Source organism: Drosophila tropicalis, unplaced genomic scaffold (assembly GCF_018151085.1).
Source record: "Drosophila tropicalis isolate 14030-0801.00 unplaced genomic scaffold, ASM1815108v1 contig_694, whole genome shotgun sequence".
Classification (NCBI taxonomy): Eukaryota; Metazoa; Arthropoda; class Insecta; order Diptera; family Drosophilidae; genus Drosophila; species Drosophila tropicalis.
This window is the reverse complement of record NW_027173176.1, coordinates 4,215,634-4,237,216: the sequence shown is the minus strand read 5'-3', so window position 1 is coordinate 4,237,216 and position 21,583 is coordinate 4,215,634. Positions and strand designations below refer to the sequence as shown.

The 21,583-nt window shown below is 39.9% G+C and overlaps 1 protein-coding gene across 1 annotated transcript in view; it reads right to left on the bottom strand.

Moving 5' to 3' along the window:
- Positions 1-21,583, bottom strand: part of dpr6 (defective proboscis extension response 6) — a 105,439-nt gene that overhangs the window by 29,184 nt on the left and 54,672 nt on the right. Inside the window, exons 3-5 of the mRNA XM_068292545.1 lie at positions 6,982-7,229; positions 3,595-3,805; positions 2,869-2,996 (exon numbers count right to left, since the gene is read on the bottom strand). Coding sequence (XP_068148646.1) covers positions 2,869-2,996; positions 3,595-3,805; positions 6,982-7,229 — 587 coding nt within the window. The remainder of the gene's footprint in view (positions 1-2,868; positions 2,997-3,594; positions 3,806-6,981; positions 7,230-21,583) is intronic.

The window sequence follows — 21,583 nt, the reverse complement described above, 5'->3', positions numbered from 1 at the left end:
GTTGAATATTTCAACGAGAACCTCGACAATGCGAATACCTGCTAAAGCTTAACCAGCCATCAAAATTGATCCTGAATTTCAAAAAAAGTTTTATATACTCACAAAGTGATCTGTATCAAAATTCAATTGATTCTGTCGAAAAAAGTTGATAAAAAAAATGTGAATAAAATAAACCATTCGTTAACAGCAAGCATTTTATAAACTTGTTGGCAATAAAAGAATAAACATTAAAATAATTTTGAAAGATTGAAATCATTTCAGCATACAAACTATATACCCTGTAATCTAGTGTAAGCCTTCTATTATGGTTAATTTTCTTTTTTTTCTACATAAATCTAGAAGTTTTAAACCAAAATGATTGGTTGAATGTAATATATGAAAAAACGATTTTACCATTAGTTGAGATACAGATGAACCCATCACATCCACTGCCAAATGGGTCCGTGGTATTAAAACAATGACAATGACAGAAAACTTTGTCACGAAAACTTTTGCCAAGTGAAAAGTTTGCCTATCATCAAAGCCATGCCATGCCGGCTGGTTTCTACTCCTGTTACTACTGTTTCTACTCTTTCGCCTTGTGCCCATTGTTCACACACACACACACACACACAGAGAGTGTCTGATCCACTTTATGCTGACTTCTGTCTGTGGCATCAGCATAAATTTCATATTTGTATTATAATTTGTTCGGCACTAATTTGCTAATGAACGAATATATGGCATACGCTTGGTCCCTCTTGGAACTGAAACTGTTCTTGGTCATTTGATGAATTGAAAGAATACAGAAAGGGAGACAAAGGGAGATAGAAACAAGAAGACAAAAAAACATTTTGCAGTCATGAAGCAAAAGTGCATTAAAAATTTACACCAAGCCGTTTGCAATTTTCATGACAACTGCAGCTGTTTTTCCACCTCCCCCCACAAAAAACATAGATACATATACATACATACATATATGACTCCTGCAGAGGATGATGTAGATACATAGGTGCTGGTTGATGGTGGTAGTGGTTCTGACTGAGCCAAAGGGACACCATTGCCCATATAACAATGACAAAAAGTAAATAAAATATTTGTGTGAAATGTTTGTCGCTCATTGAAAATGCGCATATATCCGATTTATGTGGCACTTTGAACGCAATAATCGGCCGCATTTTTCTTCGTTTATTTTCCCAGAGAACATAAAAAAGAAAAACCAAAAAAATCACAAATATTTTATCCACTAAAAGTACATAAAAGTCACCAAAAAGTCACGTGTGGGAGGTAGAGACGACGACGAGACGATATTGAAAAACGGAAAGAAAATAAATTGAAATGCCATTTCAACGGGATTGACGTTCATGCGTGGCCCAGGGCTATGATTGGAAAAAAAAAATAAACCCAGCTAGTTGAGTATAATTGCTTTAAACATGCTTCGATTTTGTGAAATCAAGGTAGAATAAACCCATTTGGTTATTTTACACCACACAGATACAACCTGGCGTGTGGATGCAGACATATGCCACATAAACGTCGGGCGGAAATACCTGCCAAGCCAAGCGGAGTGGTTGCAGGTGCTAAGGGAAGAAGGCAAAATATGTAACACGTTAATTACAATTAGCGAACGGAAGTGCGAGCAAAAAAGTGTTGAATACTTTTCAACGCTGTGGCCAGCAGCAACAGCAGCAGCAGCAGCCGCCGAAAGAAGGACGTTGTAGGTATGGAGGACAAGAAGGTAAGGCAGTAACTCAGCTAGGACTCGAGGCAGTGCATCAACTGAGTTTATCCATCCATTAAACTAATTAACAGCAAATTTGCATGGATCGTAAATAATCCGTGTGCACAGAACAGGACGTCACGGAGCCCTGGACGAGCAAAGGGCGAGGTCATACCCACACACACACACTCACATGTATGTAGTTCATGCACTTACTCTGCTGGGCTGCTCATGGCCAGGTGCCCAAATGCACACAATTGCGGCACAGAGCAGCAAGGATTTTAATTAGAAAATTCCAGGAATACATTAAAATGCGCCAAGTGGCAAGCCAAGAACTGAGCAACACTGGCAATAGTGGCAACAGTGGCAGTTGGCAGCAGGATTTGTGTGCTGCACTCTTAACACTTTGCCGGCAAGTTTGCGTTCTCTGGTCTGTTCTTTTCTGCTTATGGTACATTCGTTGTGTCTTTTCTTTTTTTCTGTTGGTTATTTTGTTTGGCTTTTGCATTGCAATTAGCGTGCAACTGTTGCGGCACTGTCTCCGAGCAGGCACCCAGTCAGGATGTCCTTTATTTGTATCTATGTATGTGTGTGTGCATATCTGGGTGCATCTATTTTAAGCTCTTTTAATGCTTCGCAATTAGCTTCTAAGTTTATGCTACCTTCTGCTGCTTTTTAAATCGCTTAAAACAACTGAGCTAATTGGCAGCATGCTGTCACTTTGGTCAAACCAAAGATGGTCAAAAGACTTAAGGCTAAGCAGAAGACATGCATCCACCTGATGACCTACCTAAAAACTTTAATTAATTGCTACATAAGCCAATGAGCTTTGTCCAAGGTTTAAAAGTGATTGAACAGGGGGCGAACATTTTCATTGTTGACTTCACACTATTACTATAATTAATTTTAATAAGAAAAAACTATTATACATATGCATGAAATTATGTAGAATGGGTGAATATTTAAGTCAATGCAATTAATTCATCAGCAAATACGAAAATGAAACACGAACGAATTGAATGATAGGCACATTTTTTACCCTAACATTTTCTATTACTAAGACTAAAAAAGGTCTATGCTAGCCGATTCGCTTATTACTATAGTGCATAAAAAGGGGAAAGGGAGAACAAAGGAAAAAAACGGAAAATGTTACAATAAAGTTTAATTACCTCCTCGTGATGATACCAAAAGATGTAGGCCGGCGGTTCGGGGCTGAACTTTACAGTGCAAGTGAGATTTATGGTGCTGCCTTTATCAACATGAAGGTCAGGTCCTCCAAGTATAGTCGCCGTTGGCACTGTCAGCGCGGGCAGGATACGCAGCAATGAGAAATATACCCAAAAAAAACAGCACGCACACACATACAAATAGAAGAGAAGAGAAAGAGAAAGAATGAATAAGAAGCTGACACTGTGGAAGGAAGAAGTGCATGAAAAACGTTGTTAAAAAACAAAGACAAAACCAACCAAAAGAGCGAGAGGTAGAGCGAGAAAAAAAAGAGAAAACGTTGGGGCATAGAAGGTACCAAGCTGAAGGCCGGGTTGACACTGTAGAATAATAAACTACGAGATAAAATGGAATTATTGTCGTATAAAAAACCAAGTTCTCGACGTTCCATCGACATCGCCTTTACCGTGCGTGTTGCGCACTCGTTTGCTGTGTGTAATTTATTTGTTCAACAAGGTTTCTTCGTTCATTTTTTGCTTGTTCTTGCGCTTCTGCCGTCTCAACGGGTGCCCTTTGTTATTTGCGACGACAAATGGTTGATTTTTTATGAAGCCGATGCCGATGCCGATGTTGTTGATGCCCATGCCCATTCGCATCCGCCAAGCTGAAAACGAATCCGAAAAACTCGGGGGAGGAAAAAAACAGTAACTGTCCCCACTTTTACTTACCGACAACGTTCAGACGGACAAAATAACTGCGCACCGGCTGCGTTGATATCTGGCATTCGTACATTCCGGCATCTCGTTTCTGGGCCCATTTTATCTGCAGCGTCCAGTCATCGGTGTCCTGATGATGTGTGGCTTGAAACCGCTGATCGGATGTGTATGTGTATGAGCCGACAGTGAGTATGTGAATGTCACGGTGTCGTATCCAGGATACCTGCAATGACGTCAAGTGAATGCGTTGAGACGAGAAGAGATGACAGAATATACCATACAAATAAAAAAAAAAAAGAAACAAAAGTCAACAAAATGTTTATTTTTAACAGATGTATGATATAGCAAAAAAGGGAACAAGGTAAATGTGACATTGCGGATGCTCTTTCTTTACAATTTACATAAATGTTATAATATTTGTGTGTCAAATGGATGGGTAAACTGTGGGACCCTTCCATTTGGCAGTGTAATAACACTAAAAAGGCGGAGCCAGCTGAAGTTGACGCGGGAGCATTAAAAATGCAGCAATTGAAAAACAAATTGCCGACGCAGAGCCATCAAATTCGAATGAAATGCGAGGGCTTACACTGATTAATCAGCATTCTGACTCAGGGCATACGTGATGTATGAGTAATGTGTCGTGAGAGAGGCAACAGAATAAGGGAGAGAAGAGTATGGAAAGCTGCTTGACTTTGACAAGTTTATGGGTCGCAATCCTTGCCGAATCTCAGAGTCCTAACATTTCTCTTCTCAATTCTCTCCTCTCTCTTTCGCTTTCTTACTCTCTCTCCCTCTGTCTCACCCCTTAGATCTCAAAATGATTGCTGTTCTTGTTGTTGCTGACTGTTTGCGCTTTCGAGTTGTTTTTAGCTTTGCTTAATTATCACAAAACTTTTTAAGTAGTTTGCGTTGCACAGAGATAACTTTGTAAGCTGATGATGCTGTTGTTGCTGCTCCTGGTTGCTGCCTGTCTCACTGGATCTCTGGTTAGCTCGGATGCCCCACCTTGAGCGCGGTTTTGGTTTGGGTTTGGGTAATATGCAAACTTATTAAGTCAAATGTAAATGCAAAATTATCGCACTTGACAGTCATACAAATATCCAAACACACACACATGCATGGGGGGCAAATGCAAAAATGATGCGTGCGTGCGTTTAATTATACGAAATGTTGTTGCATACTTTCAAGAATCGACTTCAAAAAACAACAAACCTTAAAAAAAGGACTACCGGGTGGTTGGTTTTAGAAAACATTTGTGAACTGCATGTAGACTGCAATGAGTGTTGTTTGTGAGGGAGGGGCCAAAGCGGCGGGGGTGGACAAGCTTGAATGGTGAGAAAAACATGTCGGGTGGCTCTTTCAGCAGCAAAACGACAACTCTGCCATTAAACAAACATTTTACGCAACAAATTAAAGCGTAATTAACAAGTGCACGCTGTGTGTGCCTCATGTGGCCATGTAATGGGGCAATCCTCACTCCCAGCTCTTTGCCCCCCGCATTTCTCTGTTATATTAGCAGCAACGCCTCTGAAGCACACATACACACAGGCACACACACCAGCACACACAGACACATGGTTGGCATGCATGCACATTAACAGCGACTCGACTCGACATTCCGCTTCAAGTTGCAAGTCGTGCCCAGTTGGGGGGCCTAACTTTAGTTGATTGTGGGTGAGGGTAAGCCGGAGGGTGAGGGTAGGGGTGAGGGTTTTTTCGGGTTCGTGCAACTCGGACTGTTGCGATGCGCTGCGCTGAGCTGAACTGCTGCCAAGTGCTGTTGACGCGTGCGGCGAGTGCAATTTCAGCGAAATTGTTTAAATAATTTCGCGCTCAAATGCAATTGAAAGTGTAGAGAGAGTATAGCGTATAGTGTATGGGCGTGGCATCATGTGGTGGCATGGGCGCGCCGCATGGTTGTGGGCTCAAAAAGGCGCGCCCACTTGAGGTTGAACAGCTGATGTATCTGTGAATGTGTGTGCTTGTTTGTGTGTATGCTATTGAGTGAGTGTATGTGTGTGGCACTCGTCGCTCTTTTGTTTGGCAAGAAATTAAAAGTTGCGCCTGCCAACAGCATCCTGCACCAGGCTCCACCAGCAGGACAGGAAGAGAATCTGCTGCCACTGCTGCCGCTGCCGCTGCTGTTGGCGCATTTGTGTCAAGTACTTGCAAGCGTGTTGAAAGTTTGTTGGTTTTTGGCATTTGGGGCATGCTCCACCATTTTCATTCTACTACTCTACTATTTGTTTGCCTTTGTGTTAATGAGAGGGGGGACGAAGACATGGAGAGAGATGCATCAAATGTATAACCAAAAGGGACAAAAGAGACGCAAGTTGAAATAGATTCTACTATTCCCTCCCCTTCTTTTACTTCTATTCCCATTTCCATTTGTTTGCCAGTTTAACATTCTTGGCCAACACGATCTAGCCATCATTAATCGTTCTACGTTCTCCTCCCCCGACTCTGGGTTACGCTGACTAATTATTCATAAACTTGGCGGCATATTAAATGTAAAAAAGTTGAGTTAAAAAATTGTCACGCCCAAGCATAGTCACAATTATACATTTCATTTAACACCGAGAAACGAAAATGAAAGAAGAAGAAATAACTCTGACAGAAAATGTCTGTCTATGGGAAAATCTTAAATAGTATTTTCAGCTTTTAGCTCCAATGCTCCTTTTCTTAATTAAATATGCCAAATTAAAAAATTGTTGTCAAAGCAGTTTACGTTGCGCATATGTAACAACAATTTTCCAACTTCTTCCTTTTGAACAGGATCTAAAGAAAATGGAGAGTGGGCGAGCAACACCAAGGAGCAGCAGGTTGCCATTGGGGGCGCCCTTTGTATTTTTGGGAAGTTCTATTCGAAAAGTAACAGCAAGGGGCCTAAAAGAAGTAAGTGGAGGGCGAGAGGGAGTTGGAAAGTTTGGGGCGTGGCAATTAAAGCAGATAAACAATGGCAAACAACAAACCAAACCAAATAAAAAAACGAGAAAAAAGGAAAATTGCTAAATTTTTATAAAAAGACAAAACAACTTAATGCCGCCTCGAAAGTTGCTTCGTTTTCGCCCACAAAAAGCGAACAATACACAAACACATACAATAGCAGTCAAAAAGCAACCAAAATGCTGCCCAATTGAGGGTCCTTCTGGGGTGGGCTGGGAGAAGGACGAGTAGAACTAATTAAAAATTTTGCAGTCATGCCAAGGGAATTACATTTTCGGACTACGCGACTGCGGACAGGTTGAGAGAAGAAATCAACGACAGAATTACAAAAAGTTAAGACAAATAAAAAAGAGCGAAAAACCAACTTTAAAGACTCGGCAAGTCGTCACGCGCGAGCGGCAAAAACAAAAGTTTTCACAAATTTTTACAGACGCAACTCTCTACTCTACTCACCGTTTTGTTGGCTAAATTTCGCACACGGCAACTGAGATAGGCCGATTTGCCCATAAGGGCGGTGACATTGCGCGGCGTTGAGGGATCAAAATAGGGTTCCATCCATTTGGGATGAGTGTAGCCAACGGTGGGTGCGGTGGGCAGCATCATGGCTTGCTGACTTTGTGATCCTGATGCTGTTGTTGTCATCATCTCATCCAACGAATTGTAACCCTCGATGGGTCCTTGCACACCGCCATTTGTCATATCTGCAAAGGAAAAAAAACAAACCAACAAAAATATGAGTTTTAAGTGCGAAAAAGTCAAGAGCTGCAAATAGACACAAAATGTTTCTAATCCTTTGCCAACGATGTGTGTATGAGTGTGTGTGTCTGTCGACGGTGTATATTTGTAAATGTATGTGACAGCTTTTATCTTTGTGCGGCGCTCCGCAAAAAAGTATTCAAATCCAAACTGCAGCTGTTGGAAAAATTTGTGTGGCATGCAGCAGCCCAGCAAATTGTTAGACTTGCTGTAAAAAAAACTGTCAAAATAGAGTACACACACATACAAACGAAACTAAAGGCACACAAATTTTCATTTAAATTCATTCAAGCCGATATCCTTAGAGGACACATGGCCGATAGCACATGGCACTTGGCAGACGGATCTAGTCTTAAAGTCTTTGCTTTAGAGAGTCATATCTATAGGGATCTTTGTCCAACTAACTTTGCTCATTAAAAGTGCATTGTGGTCGAAAAGGTGGGCACAACAGTTGATGTACCTTGTGTCCCTTTGCCTTCCTGTGTGTGTCAATGGTTGACACTATTAAGCCTTTAGTTTCAATTAGAATTCAACGGTATGATATCGGAAGGCAGCAAAAGCAAAAGGGTTGAGTCCAGGCTGCAAATGCATTTAAAAAGCCACAGACAAATGCCACAAAATGAACGCACACAGTTCGCTTTTACACCCCCACTCTAACGGTGCACAGTGGTTCAATGATAGAAGAGACTAATAGGAACGAAATTGCATAATATAAACTATGCGAAACATTTCAACATTGCTAAAAAAAAGTTTTGTTTCCTCTACTTTAAAATTGAATTTAAATCTTGCCTTGAAAATACCTTAAAGCAACATGGAGTCCTACACATACATGTTTATGTATATATACATTTTTGTATGTGAATGTCTGAACTATTTACACAGGTAAACGATAAATGGTAAATTCTTATAATAACTTCAAAATGCAACTGCAAAAGAAATAAAAATAATTAAAAAATGTAGCATAAAGCAATTAAATTAAGTTAAGTTGTCTGCAAATCTAATGTGTATATAAACAAACATTCTCTAGCATTTATGGTCAACAGTTAAAGTTTATATACTCGTATTTATTTTTTAAGACAAATCTGGGATAAATATATGTACATACATGCAGATGTATGTATGTATATATATTTATATGTATTTATGTGCGTTTGTTTGTCGCCATTTGATGCCACTGTTCTGACCATAAAACTGCAATGGGATGTTAGAATTGGAACTACTGAAATGGGGCCTGCTGCTGCTTTTGCTTATGCTCTTGCTCTTGGCTCCTGGCCTGGTAAAGCAACCTTCAAGCGAGTGAAGTGTTTGCGGTTGGCAAGTACAAGTGCACATATCCCCTCCCCGACCGCCCGCCTTGCACCTCACTGCAACCGCTTTTTCTCTTTCTCTCTCACCACTTTTCTCATCATCAGCATATACACACACATGCACATACGCATAGCGGAATTGTGTCACTGCTCGCACATACACATACTTAGACTTGCAACCGCAAGCTCCTCTGCTCTACCGCCTCCCGACCAACCCCTTTTTGGGCTTCTCTTTTACTTTCACTCTGCTGTCATCCCTGGGTCGAGCTCATGGTTATGCAAAATATTTGCACTCAAATCATATTTCAAGGATTAAAACTTGCATTCATTTGAAAACTGTTTTTCCACATGCACACCCATACCCATATAAGCAATCCCTTCTCCTGCTCCTTCTCCTGTTCCTGCTCCTTCTGTGGTCCCATTACCTGCCCCTGTTCCCTTTCCCAACGCATTCCAAATCATAGACGCCCACAACTTCGGCTTCATTAAACAAAAGGTTCTCTTTAACGCGCATTTGCATGCATGAATTGGGCGCGTTGTGGGTAAAATGGAAGCGGGCAGAGGCGTGGTCTAACATTTAAGCATTCTTCTACTTAAGCTCAATATGCTTAATGCCTCTTTTCTGTGGGTAGATTTTCTTGGAGATTTCGAAAAATTGAAGAAAATTTAGGTAAATAATTTTTTACAATTGGCAATTGATCTGCCCATAAAAGTAGGCAACAAAGGATTACCATGATTTTTGATGATTTTCTATACGATTTCTTTCAATTGCAAAGTTCAATCGACTTCATATCAAAGCCATAGGAAAAGATGCATGTGATGTGTCTTTGCGCGCTAGTGTTTGCTTAATTATTACGTAGGCAGACATCAGACTCAGCCTTTTATTCCCCTCCCTTCCTTTGCCCACACTCATTCTTCCACACAATGACTTTGCATATTTGCGCTTAATTTTCAACAACGTTGACGAGGCCCGCGCAGCAATTAAGAAAACTTTTGCAATTTTCACGCTTTTGTTTAGCCATTTTTTCTTCTTCTCTCTCTCTCTCTCTCTCTGTCTCGTTTTTCTCTATGTCTATACCCTTTGCTGTTGCCGCTGCCGGCTGATGAAATGATGCGTAATATGCAACATATTGAAGCCTAGGCCAAATGAATTTTACCGTGTGTTTCGCGTCAGCTCGCACCGCCCTTCACTCACCCTCTCTCCTACACCGATATGAACTTCATTTGCCCCTTCTCTAATTGCGTGGTGTTTGAGTAACGCACTTAATTGTATTTTATGGCATTGAATTTCATAGTAAATATCGTTACGAGTGGTGTTCAGTAATTAAAAACCAACATGGCATGAATTGAGCTGCCTCTGGGCAAGCAAGATGAAGTTTCATCTTCAACATTCTCGTCGTCGTCTTTTACGGACTGCCACTCATTTAAGATGACGTGGCGGCTGCTATGACCTCTTCTTCCCTTTTTGGTGAATGTGAATAATGATTGCCCTCTGACATTGTCTAAACGATTTAATGCGTGAAATCGTGAGTTGGCTAGAAATCAAATGAACATTGAAATCCCACCTAACTGGGCCTTATACTCGCTGACAGCTTCAACATGAATACGTGTGTGTGTGTTTGTATGAGGAGGCAGAGGGCGGCAACCACTCAACCACTCAGTCAGTCACTCATTTATTTATGGTGCAATGCGAGGCTTTTGTCCTGAAAACCCGCTTGTGATTGTGATTCTTGTTCTGGTTCTGGTCCTCGCTACTGGCTGCGGCTGGGGCGTCTTAATTAAGCTTAAATGATGCTGCAAAATTTATTTCATTTCGCACTCGAGGCTCACAATTGAAGGCAGCAGATGAAGCATCTTCTATACGCACGCCATGCATATAAATTATCCACGCAAATTACATGGCGCAGCGAAAATTGAAATTGTGGTGGGACCAACGCCTTCTCATCTACATCTCACACACACATAGGCATACACGTGTAATATAAAAGGGCGTGGCTGTCCTTTTTTTCTCTCTCTCTCTCTCTATCTATCTATCTCTGCTGTCTCTTGTCAGTCATAAGGTTGTGTGTGTGTGTGTGTGTGTGTGTGTGTGTGTGTGTGTGTGTGTGTGTGTGTGTGTGTGTGTGTGTGTGTGTGTGTGTGTGTGTGTGTGTGTGTGTGTGTGCATTTCTTTTGCTTCACACATAATTATTTTTAATGCTGTTCATTAATTAGCGTCAATCGGTAGGAACTTAATTGTTCGCATGATTACGCCAGAACAATAAGGAAATAAAAACCAGTCTCACAGTGTGTAATAAATGTTTGTGTATATATGTATGTACATATATGAAAATGTTACCTTTTAACCTCAATGTTTGATTAAGAAAGCAAAGAGCTATTCTCATATGCTCCAGAAAACTTACAACAAGTTTTAAACTATTTCATTTCATATTTACAAAAACATAAATGAAAATTAAATTGCAAAGTTTTTATTGAAACTAGCTAAAATTTTTGTTGACTTCACAGTATTGCATTGTGCATACAAACATACATATTCCATTAACTTCCACACAAGGAATTTATATTAAAAAAAAAAAAAAAAAACTTTTAAAACAATTAGCTTTGCATCTCCTCACAGCAAAAATTGCAAACTCTTTGGAGCTTCTTTTCTGTGGCTATTACATGCTTCATTTCACATGGGTATATTCCAGACAACTGAAATATTTTTGACAAATTTCATAATTTTCAACCTTTTTAGCTTTCTTTTTTTGCATTAGATGGGCAATTTAAAAGCCTACTTGTCTGCCCTTTGTCTTTGTTGTATTCAACCTTTGATTGACAACATTTTTGTGCAAGGCTTTTGTTTCTGCTATGGCGGCTGCTGCTGCTGCTGCTGTCGTTGTTGTTTGTCTTTGCATAACCACTTCGTCTGACAAAACATGCGATACGACACAACACAATGACAACAAAAACAACAAGCAGAACAGGCAGCAGGCAAAGGTCAACAAACAACCAAACATAGACGTCCCAAATGGGGAAAGAAGATTTTGATTTCAAAAACAAAAAAGTAAATAAAGATAAGAAGGAAATTTACATTTACATTAAATAGAAAAAACAATATTGACAACTGGTGCAATAGTTTTTACGGTCTTTTAATTATTTTAGTCTTTGCAAACACGTGCATTTACATTTTTTAAGCATTGACTACGCCCATGGCAAGTTATGAGCACGATGAGCATAATTCTTGTTATGAAATATTCGGAAAATTTCATACAAAGTACAAGCAAATGGCATGTGAGTGAGTGAGCTGAACTGAGTAGAGTTGAGTTGAGTTTAGTTTACTTGGATGGATAAAATATACATACATATGTGTGTGAGTGAGTGTAGGTGTGTGTGTGTGTGTGTGTGTGCGACTATATGGCGAATTGAAAGCCAAAAAGCATAAAGTGAAGTTTATACAAGAAGTTGGCTGCTTGACTGGCCCACTCTGGTGGCTCTGGTTCTGGCATGGCTTATCACCTCTGGCCTGGGTTGAAGCTCATAATGAAGCATTGTTTGCAGCACAAAGTTTTTGGCCAAAATGAAAACAACAAAGCAGCTAACAGCAGCAACATCAACATCAACAGCAACAACAACAGCAACAACAAAAACAACAACATTAATAATACTAACAATGCCTTCCAACAAAAAGACCAAGAGACTGAGAGATTTTACACACGTGTGTATGTGTGTGTTTGTCAACCAAGGAGGCAACAAGAAAAAGCCCTGGCTAAAAAGGGAAGCAGGAGCAAGGAATTTCTAAGAGGCAAGGGGTTTGGAGGGGGCGCAACAAGATATTAAAATAATATTTATCAGGACAAAAGTGGTGCGCATAAATGCATGTATTCAGCCTACTTGATAACTAAAACACAATCTCATCCATATAATAAGAAGCATTTTGCATTTGAATTTATATCCGTTTCCTTTCATGTAGCCTACATCTAGTTGAGTCCCACTCCCAGTCTTCCTCCATCTACTGTTATTATGCCTGTCTGTGCAATTTGCCTGCACAGTTCTTGATTAGAGCTGACCCTCGTTTGTTATTGTTTGCCACACTGTTTCGACATTGTCGTTGTCGTCTTCATTTTATTAATGATCATCATAGATTTTCCAATCAGAATGTATAATGCCTTTTTGGTCCTAATGGGGGTCCCTTTTCTCTACTGTGGGTGTGTGTGTGTGTGTGTATGAGAGAGAAATCTATTCAATGGCTTGGAAAAAAGGGTCAACTCTGGCCTTGGCTAGAACACGCAAGTGGATTTCCCTTCGATTGAAGCCCAAAATGTTGTAGAATTTTAATTGCGGGTGTTAATTTTTTTTTTTTTCATTCATTTTTTCTCCCATTTCTTTTTTTCTTCGTTTGTTCGTGCACTCAATTTAAATTTATAGTTTTTGGCTCTGATTTGCCCTTTTTTATACCCTGTAGAACTTACCCTGAGGTAAGTTTAGGGTCGAATAAGATCTACAAAAAGAAATGTAGTTGCGGGATGATTAAATAGATGGGGGAAAAAAAAACAATGAGATACAAATTTAAACTGTCTAGTTAAGAGCTAATAAATAAAAATAACTAGCCAAATAAATTGAAAACAAATTTTTCTCTAAAACATTTCGGCTGATAGAGTTTAAAATTTTGAATAGCTTTTGATTTTAGTAAAGGGCATCATGAAGTCGTTATGCCGATATTAAATATATAATACTTGTCTTTTTTTTTTTTTTTTTTTTTTTGGGTGAATGGCCATAAATTTGAGGCAACGATTTAAGGCGACAATTTATGTGTATTGCTTGGACTTGGCCTGAAGCAGAGATGAACATCGAAGGGAAATTTTCTTTGCCTTTATTGATTGGCCGGCCATTTTGGCAAGCCAGGTGTTATATAGTGTGCGGTCTGGCGCATTATTCATTAAACTTAATCAATCAGCAGCACAGCTGCTGGATGGGAAAAAAAACACCTTGAATTCATCTTATGTGCGGTGTGGTGTGTGTGTGTGTGTGTGTGCAAGTGTTTGTGTGTTTATTTTGTTTTTCTTGTTGCCATCAAAAACCGCAATGTAGACATTTATGGTGCAACTTTTAATTGAAGTCTTGCCAGTGACATGACACAACAATCGGAAACAGACACACACACACACACACATGCACATAAATACAGATGCCAACATATGTACATATATGCATATTTACAGTTGGCGGCAAACCGCAAAAGGCAAACTCGATTGCAATTGCTTGTATTGTTTTTACTACTGCTGCTGCAGCAGCAACAGCAATAAAATATTAAATTCAAATGAAAACACAATAGATTTACTCTGAACTCAGCCCGTCGTCCTCTCTTTTCCGCTCGTCCTTCCCCATGCCACTCTGCAAGGCATTTACGATTTTTAATACCCTTGCAGATGGCATAATAAAATTGGTCAGTGTCCTTAGGTCGGTTTATATACAAACTAGTTTCTCAGTTTTTGAGCCACTTTTATGTAAATTTGACTTTAAGCTGCTTCTTTATGTACCCTGCATACTATTTGTCGAAATTGGCTCTAAGCTATATACAATAACTATAACACAAAACAGAGTTAAACTTCCAGCTTTTTACCAATCCTGCTAGTGGAAAGATGATGACAGCCAAAGATAGCTTCATTGTTATGAATTCTTTTTTGTTTAGTTGACATTTGTTTTAATTGTTTTATTTGAAAACCTACCCAAAAATAAAGTCTCAGAATTGACGTGCAGCTAAAATTTATCTGCCATTCGCACATATTTTGAATTTTGCTGAGGCGTCAATGGCGGCTGTTCTGCAAAATTGAATGCATAGAGATTTCCCATAAAATGTTAAAAAAACGAACAGAAAAAAAATGATGGGAAAGGGGAAAAATATCGCTTCGTTTCGTTTTTCTGACGCTTAGTTTTTTGGGGAGAACGTAGCACGCATAATGGCTAAGCCAAATCCTTTTACCCGTCACGAATTCGCTGGCAGATTCGCGGAACGTGCATCGAGCAGCCAGTTGGTGTAGAGTAGGGACTGCTGGGACTTTAAGGAATATCCCGACAAACATAGAGATGGAGAACATTCGTTATGTGACTGTGGCTTGTTTTTAAAGTCTGTTTGCCATACGCATATGGCCTAACGGAGCAGTAGGTGAAGTGCAAAAAGAAAATGGAAGAAAAAAGAGCTAGTTCGAATGGGTAGGGCGGGGAGGGCTGGATGCAAGTTTGATTGAGTGCCACCCTTTGCTTGATGGTCGCCTTTCGAATTGAGTTAAAACGTAGCAAATGACTTAAAAGTGCCAACTATGCTGTGCTTAGCCATGTCTCAGTCCTTCTATCTATCTATCTACAACGCTTGGGAACATGGGGGCATTCGGGGCATGTGGAGCATGTGTCTGAGTCTGCCCCGTGGCAGTTATTCACTTACATAGTGGCACTTAGTTATAGATGAAGCCAGTGCCAGAACGTGCACAATCATTGCGTCAGTCACGTTTTGAATTGAAGGAATTCATCAGACAATTTCGACTGGCTGTGTGATACGACAGCAATTCCTTTACTACATCCTACACACTTATCCACTCATTTGTTGCCACATGTCTATGTATGTTTGTATCTAAGTAAGTTCCCTTCAATGGCACACCGACTATATCAGAGTGAAATTGTTACGAATTGATTGAATTAAATTGAGATTCCTTTTATGATTGCATTAATAAATTCTGTTGATACCTTTCTCCATCTGCATCATCATCATCATCTGGTAGAAACACTTTCACTCTCTGTCTCTATCTCTTTTCCTCAACTCGCTCTCATCGTGTTTTATGGCCTTACATTTTCAATTTATAGTTTATGCTCTTCCTTCATTCCTGCCAGCTCACTTATTCCTTCAAAAAAATTTGATTTTTATTTGTTTTTTTTTTTTTCTCACTTTATTGTTTATTGCCTCAAATGCATCGGAATTGCGGGTTGTTATTTATTTATATATATATGTATGTTTTTTTTTTTGTTTCTGTTGTATAAAAGTTTTATTGCCCGCATTCTGAATGTGCGTGAATGATTCGCACATACTCTTCGTTGCCGTCATATCACCAAATTGTTTGGTTCAAATAATTTATTGGCTTGATGGTTTCCTGTTTGCATAGCTTGTGAAATTTTGCCCACAAAAATATTTTGGCTTTATATCGACTAACAATTTCTAGTCAACCTAGATAGAGAAATCTTCATTAGTCTCTGTTTATTCAGTTACTCCAACTAAAATACCAATATTTGTTTCAACTCTAATTTGCTGTTGGTAATTTCACAGTTGATTAACTCAGAAGTCAGAAAGATACGGAAAAGCAAAATATACTCGTCGTCATTCTGTCTGTTCAATTATCTTATCTTCTCTCGCTCACAAAGTGCACACGTCCGCGTGCATGTCCAACTTTTCTTGTTGCTCTACGCTCCGATAGGGCAAGGACTTTTCGCTGATAATATTTAAACTGTAATTCAATCGAAGAGCAACAGCAGGTGCAAGCAAAGTTAAAATGAATGGCAAACAAAACCGAAAACCAAAAGGAAAACTAAAGGTCCACAATGCAGTGGTAATTACAAGTCAAGTTGGGTAGTCGAATCTTATTTGCTGCTGCCACCGATGACGGGCTGCAGCTGCTACAAGCAGTGCCAGTGCCAGTACCAGTGCCAGGCACGCGCTGGAGCAGGACGAACTGAAGCACACATGTCCGCATTCCCAGTGCTCGGCGGCCGGTGAAATCACAACACACTGGCTGGAAGTGAATGAGCAAAAGCAGACGCCAAAGAAAGAGTCAGAGCGGTAGCAGAAACAAGAGCTGGATGAGCTTAATGTAAGGTAGCGGGCCCTGAGGGTTTGCCATTTAACTGGCTGCCTCACAGGACTCGGCGCACTGTATGAAACATATATACATATATACATATATATATATATACATAAATGTATTCACCTTCTTTTTTCGTTTTTCCTTTTTACTTTGTTTGCTTTTTGTTCACATTTTTCTTCACCTGACTACATACATACATGCATATACATGGCTGGTCTCTCCGCTTCTCTTGTTGTGTTATAAATTTTGAAAGTACACACAAATACCACACACACACACACACACGTGCTCACACGTAGTCACAAGTTTTGCTCATGCTGGTTGTTGTGTTTTTTGTGAGATAGCTGCAGCCTGTGGGTATCTCCTGGGGGCAACTCAAAGAGGAAATGTTTGCCTTATTAGTACATTCAGCAGTAAAAATGTGTTAATCTATAAACGTGCGCACCTTGCCGCCTGAAAGTATGCAACTGAGTGTGAGTACCGCTGTGCGAGTGTGTGTGTGCGAGTCTGCATGGCACTATATTATTTTACATTGCCCACGAGACAAGGGAACCAGATTTGAGGGGCTGCTCGCGCACCTCTTTAATGAATTTATCGCGTGTTGGGACCATGTTCCACATACGCCCTGTATGCCTAGCGGCCGTTAAGCAAAGGCAAGGCGGCAAGTACAAGGACACGCAGAAAACTGCTATTTTAAAAGACTCTTACAGCCTGCCTACCCCAACCACTATCTCTACCCCCGTATCAGCAGTTCCGCTAGTTTCATTACAACTATGTGCTTTTAATGTTTATAGCTAAGTCAGATAGAGAGATGGAGATGGCTTGTCTGCACAGACGCCGGTTCCCGCCGCCACTACCATTCCTTCACCTTTATTTTCTTCTCTGACAGGTGCCATGACCATGCGGCTGTGTCTGATAATGATGACGATGAGAATGTTCATGATAATGACGTTGCTACCTGCCACTTTGAGCCTGCCTGCCATGTAAAACATTAAACTTTGACAGGTTTTAATGTGAAGAGAGGGAGATAGATAGAGAGAGCAAGCGAGGAAATGAGAGCGCTGAGCACATCTGGCTGAAATATTAAGCGCTTTCAGCCCAACTGCTGTTGACGGCTTTTAATCGCTGCCGCCTGCATAACTGAACAAGCAAGCGGATTGGCATTTACAGCCCGTTGTTATAGTTTCGCCGGCTTTGCTCCCATATAAATCATACAAATTTCCCCCGACCAATGGCGAATGACTCTTGGTTGCTTGGCATGCAACCAGCAAAAATAAGAAAAAAGGGCACTTGCAAACAATGCCCAACAAGGGCGACAGCCGCCACATTATTTGGCAAACTTGTCATCCCATGCCAGACAAATTATTGTTTTCAAATTAATAAATGTCAATTATGAACAAGGTCAACTACCGGCACTTGCGACGAAGCGATATAATATTTTGGTTTATGCCACAGCCAAAATGCACGAAATTCAGTTGTCAATAAACTAAAAAATCATTTTGCAACCAAGCAAGCATCGCTAAAAAATTATTAAGTAGTTAATTCAAAGAAAAATCAAAGAAGCTAAACGAGTTTCTAAGATTAAACAGTAAAAGTTTAGTTTACTTCAAAAGGTTTTAATCTACACAGCAAAGTCACTGAACATTGATCAAAAGCAACATCGATCAGACCATCCAACCAATTAACTTCTTATTTTATACCTACATATATCGTTTATAAAATAATTGTGAAAAAAGAGAAGAGACTTAAAATCCACTTACTATAAATATATATATATATATATTTTAACATTGGCTTGACTTTATTCAGCTTGTGAAATCTCTTGTTAATTTCAAGAATTGTAGATTTGTATGTAAGGAGTATTAATACTGATTTCATGTGTATATTGGTATTTATCGCATAAACCTGAAAAATTGTATTTTTGCACCACTGACTGTTTTATGTTTGCACAGTTGACCACAACAACAGCAGGCAGCAGCAGCAGCAGTGGCGGTGGTGGCGGTGGTGGCGGTGGCGGTGCGGACGGTGGTTGGGGTGCCATTTTTGGATTGGGTTTGCTTTACTCTGGTCTGGTCTGGTTTCGTCTGCTGTTGCCGCTGTCATCTTAAATAAACGACATGGTTGCCAGGGGCTTAGCCAAGGGAGAAGCTTCCTACATACATGCATACATACATACATACGCACATATTTTATATACATGCTCCAATCCAATCCACTGAAAACCCTCCTCGGACTGTAGTATTTACGTTTTCTCCTTCATGTACACACACATACATACATACATATGTGGAGCGCCGCTCGAAATGAAGCATAATGGACGTTGTAATGGCCAAATGTGACTGAGAGTGTGTGTGTGTGTGTGTGTGTGTGCCTCTGTGTGTATTTATCATGGTGTATGCATGTGTGTGGATGCAGCATACGTAAATGCAATTTGTAACATTTTTGCAGAATTTTATGAATTGACAATGATTTCATTTTCGGTTTGTTTGACAGCTAGCAGGAACAGCAAAGGCAAAGTTTCCCCTCTACTGTAGAATGTGTGCCAGTATGTAAACTTATATGACTGACTGTGCAACGAAATTATGTATTTTTATTTACTTTATGCCACATAGAGAAGCCAAAAAAGAAATGCCCTCACACCACATTTTACTCTGCATACAACTACATTTGTATCGCTCTCTCTCTCTCTCTCTCTCTCTTTCCTCTTCTACTATCATGCTCACTCTGTGTGTGTGTGTGTGTGTGCGTGTGTGAATGTTTTTCCCCCTCGTTTTTCTCTCCGGCTTCTTCTTGGCCATAATTGCATACTTTGAATTTTCGTCTTGTCTTTGCCTTGGCACTGTGATTGCTACAATTCGTGCGTTGTTCTTGCTACATTTGTGTGGCACTTGTTGTAATTGCAATTTACATTCGCATTTTGTATGAAAGAAGATGCACTTCATCTGCTTTTAGCTTAACATCTCCTTCAACATTTCCAACAGAAATTATCACCCAACCAACCAACAAACCCACATGAAAAACAAAAACCAAAAAAAGAAACAACAACAAAACCAGAAAAACAGGAAAACTTTTAAGGTAAGAGCAGGCTCAATCCAGCACGTAACAACCCACACACACAAAACGAGTACGAGTGCGAATAGAGTGTAAGGATTTGGTTGCGTTTTTAGTTTTGGTTCTAGTTTTTCGAGCTTTTGTTCCTTTTGCTGGTTATTTTCGAGGCACCGCCTTGTTTGTACAAATTTTATGTAATCATACTAATGCGATCACACACACATAAAGAGAAGGAGAGAGAAGGCAATGACCTAAACCATAGACACCTACCTACAGCTAACAGCAAAGATGCACGAGAGCGTTTTATTAATGGTTGCCACAGCAATGCAACAAAGTAAGCCCCCTCGTTTGTGTAAATTGAAGACCGCTAACAAGGCCATCCTTGTTAGATACGTACACGCTGCGTATGCGCAACTAAGCGCTCTTTATTAATTGCTACTAGTTTGCCAGTCAGGCTGGTCAAATGTTGGAGTTGGTGGTTGCTCTTTATAAATTTGAAATGTAACCTAAGTGAATTTTGCTCGTATGAAACTCTTACACGTCTGTTCACAAATTTATTTTCATGGCTCTTTAATTGAGATTAATTTTTCATTTCGAATAGAAAATACTTTCTGATTTCAAGAAATTCAACAAATTCAATTACAAAGCTTGGAGATTCCTTATCGACTTGGAATAAAGATCTAAAAGTAATTAAAGAAGTATTTTAGTAAATGCATTTAACATTTTGAATATAATTTTGATATACTGTATCTCAATTTGTATGAAAAACCGCACTAACAGCGAAAATGTAAAAAGGTTCAACATTAAGGGGAAGGAATATATGTATAAAAGAGAATATAAATTCTTTTTCTTTATTTAGGTCATGTCCTTGTGCTCTTGTAAAGTAACAGTAAAAGTAAAGATTTATATTTGAGTTGGATTATTTCGATACACATAATACATATTAGTCGATTGATCTCAATCTGATGGAAAAATGGCGTTTTTTATTAGCATATTTAGTTTCAATTATGCACAATTTGCATGTTCTCTAAAAGAAAAATGTTTGGCCAGCGGGAGAATGCGTTCATGTGGCTCATGAAATATTTTCTTCATTCCACAAGGGAGTGCAATTTTTTATGCATATGCCGCACACAGCGAAAAAAAAGTAGAAAACAACGAAAGAACGAGGGGTGAAGCAGAAGAGAACTAGGAATGCAGTAGCTTCTAGGTGACGTGAGTGCTCCTGTTAAATCATCATGAAAATTTCAGAAACCTGCACACTTCATTGGCCACTAGCATGGTAATGGGTGCGGGCGAGTGTATGTATGTGAGTGTGTGGTCATATGGGTGCTTTTAAATGCATGAGGCTGAAACTGGGAAAGGCAAACAATTGCTGCAACCTTAATGGCTCTTACCCTCACATGGATATGTACATTACCAATATCAACCACCCATCTACTGAATTGTCACCCTCCCACCACTTCTGGTACGCCCCTTTTTAAGCCAAAGGCGTAAGTTATATGCACATTAATTTGGCCCGGCAGCAGCCAAAGCATTTGTCTTGCCATACATCTGGAAAGGGGAGGGAGCTAGAGGTGAAGCGAAAGGAAGCATTCGTTGGCTGTCGGGTTGTCGCTTGTCGCTTGTCGCCATTACGCGCACGCACAATGGCGCTAATAAATTAAAAACGAAAGCTAATTTCTGTAATTGCCAGCACACACACATACATGGGGAGTGTGAGAGACAGACAAAGAGCGGGCGAAACTTCCTACGTCTAAGGTTTTTCCTTCATCCTGGGCGCCATAATGACAGCGAAATGTCATTGTCAATTGGGGTTAGGAGCAGCTGTTTAAGACCCTAAGATTTACGCACTATTGCCAAAGGAAGGCAGCAAGTGACGCCTACTCTTTGCTTCATTTCACATTACATATATTTCTGAACACTCTTCGTCTCCGACTTCTAACATCCTTTGCTTTCTTGTGATTCCTTATATCTGCTCTGATTTTTACAGTAATTATATTGTATTATGTTGGGGGGCAATGTCTTGTCGAGACAGAAATGGCAAGAGTGTCCTCCCTTAACGTAGTTGTGTTGACTCTTATGTTCCCTTTCGCTTGAGTGTAAGTAACTTAC